The 7465-nt window shown below is 41.8% G+C and overlaps 1 protein-coding gene across 1 annotated transcript in view; it reads left to right on the top strand.

Annotated features, from left to right (window-relative positions):
* Positions 1-712: 712 nt before the first annotated feature.
* The window catches only part of CD96 (CD96 molecule), a 99503-nt gene continuing 92750 nt past the window's right edge, over positions 713-7465 (top strand). Inside the window, exons 1-2 of the mRNA XM_021692513.2 lie at positions 713-871; positions 2786-3139. Of these exons, the coding sequence (XP_021548188.1) occupies positions 811-871; positions 2786-3139 (415 nt within the window). The 5' untranslated portion in view covers positions 713-810. The remainder of the gene's footprint in view (positions 872-2785; positions 3140-7465) is intronic.

Raw genomic sequence — 7465 nt, forward strand, 5'->3', positions numbered from 1 at the left:
AGGAGGTTCTCTGCCTTTGGAATTCAGATTATTTCAGCCTTACTCTGTCTGGTTTTTGGCTGGGGCACAGGCAAGTTCTTCTGGTGTCAGAAAAAAAAAAAATCCTCCGGCTCGTAGGGTGGGAGATTTCCCTGCCTGACCTCCAGCCTAGCCCAGACAGGGGGTGGAAAAGGAGCCCTCCCTTCTCAACACCACCCCGCCCCCACCCCCACCCAGGAAATGTGGGCTTTCCTGCATTAGGGGTGACAATAAAATTCGGTTTGATAGCTGATGTTACCCTCCGTTACTTTTCAGATTTTATTAAAATTAAATGTGTTAATTCTTTGTTCTTTCACCCGGGAGCCATTCTGGAAGGAAAATGTATTTTAGAAGTGAACAGAAAAACTGTTATGAAAGACACGAAGCTCACATTTGTTAAATGACTTCGTGTTCTTGAAAAGAAATGTATAAAAAGCACATTATGAATCGCTCTGCATGATTCCCTTTGTTTGGATTTTAGAAGCAGCATGACTGACACAGAGATCCTGAAGGAGAGAATCTTTGGATCCTGAGAAGTCTTTTAACGAAGGTGATATACAAAATTTCAGAGAACAATTTCAACATCGCTCTGGTGAAGGTTATACTTAGCTCTGAACCACATTACTTTCCTGTCTACGTTTCATTTCCTGGGGTCTTGCCAAGTGATAAACAGACCCAGGCGTGCAGTAGGTTTGGGGTTTTTCTGCACAAATAGGGTAGCTGGAGTTTGCTTCAGGGCATCAGTTGACTTCCGTGATTATGGAGATGCTGGTGTAAGGCCTTCAGGAGACGATGGAGAAAAAATGGACCTACTGCGCTGTCTGTTCCATCATCCAGATACATTTCATCAGGGGTAAGGCTTCCAGTTGTCTTCTCTTGTCAAATCGGCAGCTTTAGGGGCGAGGGGGGGCCTCTGTTCGTTTAAAATGCGAGTGACTACTGCTGACATTGATCACCGAAGGCAGATCGTTGCTAAGGTTTTCAGTTACAAATTTAAGTGGCAGCTATCAGAGAGATGTTAGAGTCTAGAAATGATTACTAACGAACACTAAAAACGAGAAGAGAATGAGTGGTTTGTGCCACTGCTCTGAGACATTTTCACCCATTTCATTCCTAAGAGGATCTCTGGAGTAACTGGGAAATTGTGCTTCTTGGAAATGAAATGCTCCTCACATGGTCGTCAGAACAACTCCGGAATACTAAAAAAATCACAAAGCCCATCAGTGCTGCGGGATCCTTGCTCAACTTTTTCTCTCTCGAGCATCCTTTTTCTTTTGTATATAACAAGCATTACTCCTCCAGATATGAATGTCTTTGGGAGTTGAACACATGTTGAATTTTAATGAGGCATGTGTAGGTATGGACCTGGAAGACAGAGTAGGGGCCTTACAACTGGGGCCTTCAGGGCCTATTTAAAAATAGCGGGAGGAAAGATTAGTTCTGCATTCCATAGCCTGGGGGAATTATAGGAAGCCTGAGTGTCTGAAGAATTAACTATGCTTTACAGATAGAGCTACAAAGGTTTTAAGGAGAATTTCTAAATTAAAGGAGACTTTGGAACCCAGTGCTGTGGATAGAATCAGAGGCATATTACCAGGCGAAGGAAAGCGTACAGGGAGAGACATTAAACTGTACTAACCTCTGCCTACCCAAACTTTTGAATCCATAAAAGTGTAATAATTCCCATTTGTCAAGTACCTTAGAGAGCCTTGTTTCTTCTCCGTTGCTTGTCATCTTTTTATCTTTTTCCTTTGTGAGCTTCGGTGGTACTTGTCATAATAATATATCATTCCTGGAACAGTGTTCCATTAAAGCGAAAATTGAGGCCTCCACTATTGAAGGCATGTCAAAGGCTCAATGCTTAACATATTTTAAGTGCCTCGTACCATGTGGTCAGAGAGGTGATGGGAGAGAATCTTCTTCTTTTGTGTCTCATAGTTCAAAGTGTTGATGATAGACGATGGTGACCATAGTTTTTCTTTAGTGGAAAGTCTACCTCAGGTATTTTCTCCCATCCTCCCCTGAGGAGCCCTAACTGCATGGACACGAAGGTCTTTTTGAGCTCCATAGTGAATGTCAAATTTCTTACTCTTCTCAACCAATTTGGGAGGCAGTTTGGATGTTAATGAAGGTCAGAGAAAGAGCACGGACTTTAGGCAACCAAGCACATGTTCTTTTACTGAGGTGTGACTTGCAGCTAGTCATTTAATCATGCTGTGTGTCAGTTTCCTCTTTGATAGAATGTTAACAACATCATTCTGTGGTATGTGAGGAGGATTAAATAAAATAGTCTATAAAAAAGCCTCTTGTGAACATAGATTTTTAAAAATTTTTAAAAACAGCTATACACATATCAGTTATTTTTTCTGTTTCAGAAAATATTACTGGTGTGTTATATGCAGCTGTCGGTTCATAAAACCAAAAAAAGTCAGTTATATTCATTGTAAAAATAGTTGTCATAATAAGTTTGCTGGTGGGCTTCAGTTTCTAGATAGGCTTAATTTGATTCACAGGTAGTTTTCCTTTGGACAGCCCAACAGACAAAGAGAGGAATATCTCTCTAGTGTCCTTAAGCAAATGCCTCCTCATTTGTACTGAGTCTCTGCTTCTCTGTTGGGACTGTGCACAGGCTCCCTCCTACACGTAAGGCAGCCAGAGAGAAAGTTCCTCAGTTGCTCCCTCAGCTCACCAAAGTGACCAAGGTTTTTAAATAAGAGTCATCCCACATGAATCATGTAAACTAATGGCTCATGTCCTTCCTTTTCAGGAGTATGGGAAAAAACATCCAATACAGAAGACATCTATGCTTTCCCTGGCTCTGATGTCAACCTAACCTGTCAAACATGGAAGAAAGGCTTCTTGGTGCAGATGCAATGGTCCAAGGTCACTGATAAATTGGATCTGATTGCCCTTTATCATCCGCAGTATGGCTTGCACTGTGCTAATGGCGGTCCCTGTGAGTCACTGGTGACTTTCACAGAAACTTCCAGAAATGTGTCAACGTGGATTCTGCACTTAAAGAACGTGTCCTCCTCACTCACTGGGAAGTATGAGTGTGGCTTTACTCTGTATCCGGAGGGTGTTCGGACTAAAATCTACAACCTACTCATTCAGACAAATGGTAAGCATAACTGTAGAGGGAAAGGAGCACACCCTTTTATTCAGCTCTCAGTCATTTGACAGATACGTATTTTGAGCCAACCATGTGCTAGACATGGTGCTAAGTACACAGAGGTTGAGCAGAAAGAGGTATTGCCTGGAAAGAAAGACAGGAATTAATCAAATAATTCCACAAATAAATGTAAAAGTGCAACAGTGATAAGTGGTAAGGATAAGTGGTAATGGTCTTGAAAGAGCATGTAATAGAGGCCAGGGAAACTGACCCTGAGAAGGCAACACCTGAGTGGAGGTCTGAAGAAGGGGTAGACATTAACACCATTTAGGAGCTAGGAGGTTTGTGAGTGATCCAGGGAGAGGGAAGAGCTTGTGAGAGGGGCTTAGTCGTGTTTGAGGACATGGGACAATGCCAGCAGGCTGCGGCGCAGAGGTGAAGGGAGGAGGTGGGAGACATGGCAAGGACCAGATTGTGTCAGATCTTGTCAGCCATATTTGAAGGTTTGCTTTTTATCTAAGAGCCGTAGGAAGACATTGAAGTGTTCGCAACAAAAGGATGGCACGACATTTATAGCCCAGTTGTACTTGTGTCAGAAAAAGATCATGCCAGCTTCAGTAGGAGAATGGAACAAAAATGGGCAGGAAGGAAAAGGTGGGTGCGAGCTAGGAGACAGTTCCAGTAGCCCAGAGGAGACAGAGTGGTAGTTTGGGTAGACATGGAAAGAAACGACAAATCGAATGCTTCGGGCATAACATAGGTGTGACTTGCTAATAGAATGGATATAGGACAATGGTAGTATGAGTGAAGGGGAGAAAAAAATTTAAGGTGACATGGGAGGAGGTGCCATTCACTGAAGGCAGAGCGAGCAGAGCAGGTTTATGGGGGGATATATGCAAGTGGCTTTGGATATATGGCGTATTTAGTATCGGGCAGGCAAAGGTACCAAGGAGGCTGCTGGACATGTAGCATTCACACATATGGGCCTTAGAGAGCTGCATTTGGAGGCAGGAATCCTAGGCTTAAGTTCTAGCTCCTTTCTGGCCAGAAATAAATTTCACCTAGGGCCTGTCATGTACATTCTCTGAGCCCATCTGGAAAATGATGATAATAATGCCTACCCTAAATTAGTTGGTCCTACAGTAAATGATTTCCATTTATACTAATGGAAAAGAATGAAAATGAAAGCCAACAAATGGAAAATGCACTGGAAATGAAATGTCTTTAATGCAGGGGCAAAGTGGCCTGGTAATGTAAGAGGAAAAACAACAAAAATTAACTCATGAAGGCTGTGCTAAAAGAGGCTTGAGCACAGAACTGCCCAGGACAGGCAACAGGGATGGATTTATTACCTCATCTCCATTTCTTATCAAGAGATAAGACCATGGTGTTGGAACAGTCCACCTGGAAACCAGGAGCTCCTCCACCACTACTTTACGATGCCCTATTCCCATTGCTGTTTTCCAGGAAAAAAGAAACACTTGAGTTCAAATTGGGGATGGTGTGGGGTGGGGTTGAACGAACAGAAATGAGGAGACCTGTGTAGAACAATGCTTCGCTACACATACTTTGGAGTCAGGTAGCCTGGATTTGAGTGTTGGCTCTGTTGTTTACTATATATCATCTTTGTCAAGTTATTTCAAGTCTCTAAGCCTTTGTTTTCTTATATAACAAATATGGATAATTATAGTACCGACTTTACAGGTACCATTATTTTGATGATTAAATGGGATAATTTGTGTAAAGCACTTAGCATAGTTCCTGCCAGAGAGTCAGAGTTTGGAAAAGGGTAGTTTTCATTAAGAAGAGTGATAACGATAATGAGTGAACTCTATTTATCAGTTCTTATTTAAAATGGGTTCTCCTCCCTCTCTTTTTATATTTGCCTAATTTAGAACCCAATGGAACATTGAACATACATTAGCACAAGTACACATTGACCTTGGCTTTAGATAAAGATTTTGTACCTTCTGCCTAAATCTATAAACTGTACTATTGCATCTCTGAGGATCTAAAGCCCACCCCATCAAGAATTGGCAACATGGATTGATGTACCCTATAGGAAATAAGGGATATGGGATAGCTCAACATGAGGACAGAACTGGAGAAGCGGTAGTATGTTACCCTGAAAGAAGAGTGGTGTTGCCTTTAAGTAAAGCATATTTCTTAAAATAAAGGGCAACTCAAAGAAGCCAAATTTATAGCTACTAAAAACTGCAAATCTCTGTAGAGGCAGAAGCCATGTCTACACGCTTTGTGGTTGGAAATTTCCCAGTCTTCTTTGCTGTCGGTCAGCTGGACCAGATTGGAAAAAAAAAAAAATAGCCTCAATGTTAAAGAAAGAGTTCTGATATTGTGTACTGAGTACAAAGTCATTACAGAGTGACCAAAAGTGTAAGCCTGGTAGAGAGTGAAGGGGTAGACACTTAACTCAGATGAGGCAATTGCCAGTCAAAAGCCCTGTCACATCCCCACCAATGACACATCTTTTCCCCGGTATTCCTTTGATCTTCACTCACTTCTCTCACTTGTGCCATTTCCCTTGTACATTCCTGGAGGTCTTCGTGTTCATAAGCTGGTTGGGTAAGCAAAGCACACACGAAGTGTAAACACTTATGAAGCACATGAACAAAAGCAAATTGAGATGGTGTAGAAGAATCTAAATATGAAAATCTGAAGGACCACAGGCATTGGGACCTCTTGTCTCCTTTCTGTTGTCTTCTGAGCCATTCTCTTCCCTGTCCACAAAACAGTGTATGTCTAAATTCTGTCCTCATGTTCCTGGAAGGCCTGAGAATGGATTCTGTTCTCTTTTTACAATATTTTGTTCCTTTGTGTGAGCTAGTGCTCTGAGGCTGTGGATGAGGGTAGAAATTACAATGAACAGTTGGGCATTTGCTTCTTTTTCATTTTCACCTGACAGGGTTTCCTCCTGGATTAGCTTTCAAGTTATCCCAAGAAAAGCAGTTTTCTGAGTTAAGCCCTTAGTTGCTGTATTTAATCCAGATTTCCTGGATTTTGTTTTCTTATAAAAGTGCCTGAGACTGTATGATTTTTGATGTATTTAACATTTTTTTATTATTATGTTAATCACCATGCATTACAACATTAGTTTTTGATGTAGTGTTCCATGATTCATTGTGTATAACACCCAGTGCTCCATGCAGAACGTGCCCTCTTTAATACCCATCACCAGGCTAACCCATCCTCCCATCCCCCTCCCTTCTTGAACCCTCAATTTGTTTTTCAGAGTCCATCGTCTCTCATGGTTCGTCTCCCCCTCCAATTTCCCCCCCTTCATTCTTCCCCTCCCGCTGTCTTCTTCTTCTTTTTTTTTTTTAACATATATTGCATTATTTGTTTCAGAGGTACAGATCTGTGATTCAACAGTCTTGCACAATTCACAGCGCTCACCATAGCACATACCCTCCCCAATGTCTATCACCCAGCCACCCCATCCCTCCCAGCCCCCACCACTCCAGCAACCCTCAGTTTGTTTCCTGAAATTAAGAATTCCTCATATCAGTGAGGTCATATGATACATGTCTTTCTCTGATTGACTTATTTCGCTCAGCGTAACACCCTCCAGTTCCATCCACATCATTGCAGATGGCAAGATTTCATTCCTTTTGATGGTTGCATAATATTCCATTGTATATATATACCACTTCTTCTTTATCCATTCATCTGTCGATGGACAGCTTGGCTCTTTCCACAGTTTGGCTATTGTGGACATTGCTGCTATAAACGTCAGGGTGCGTGTGCCCCTTCAGATCCCTACATTTGTATCTTTGGGGTAAATACCCAGTAGTGCAGTTGCTGGGTCATAGGGTAGCTCTATTTTCAACTTTTTGAGGAACCTCCATACTGTTTTCCAGAGTGGCTACACCAGCTTGCATTCCCACCAACAGTGTAGGAGGGTTCCCCTTTCTCCGCATCCCCGCCAACATCTGTCATTTCCTGACTTGTTAATTTTAGCCAATTTTAGTTAATTTTAGACTGGTATCAGGTGATATCTCATTGAGGTTTCGATTTGTATTTCCCTGATGCCAAGTGATGCTGAGCACTTTTTCATGTGTCTCTTGGCCATTTGGATGTCTTCTTTGCAGAAATGTCTGTTCATGTCTTCTGCCCATTTCTTGATTGGATTAGTTGTTCTTTGGGTGTTGAGCTTAAGAAGTTCTTTATAGATTTTGGATACTAGCCCTTTATCTGATATGTCATTTGCAAATATCTTCTCCCGTTCTGTCAGTTGTCTTTTGGTTTTGTTGACTGTTTCTTTTGCTGTGCAAAAGCTTTTTATCTTGATGAAGTTCCAATAGTTCATTTTTGCCA

The sequence above is a fragment of the Neomonachus schauinslandi genome, chromosome 1 (genome assembly GCF_002201575.2).
Source record: "Neomonachus schauinslandi chromosome 1, ASM220157v2, whole genome shotgun sequence".
Lineage (NCBI taxonomy): Eukaryota > Metazoa > Chordata > Mammalia > Carnivora > Phocidae > Neomonachus > Neomonachus schauinslandi.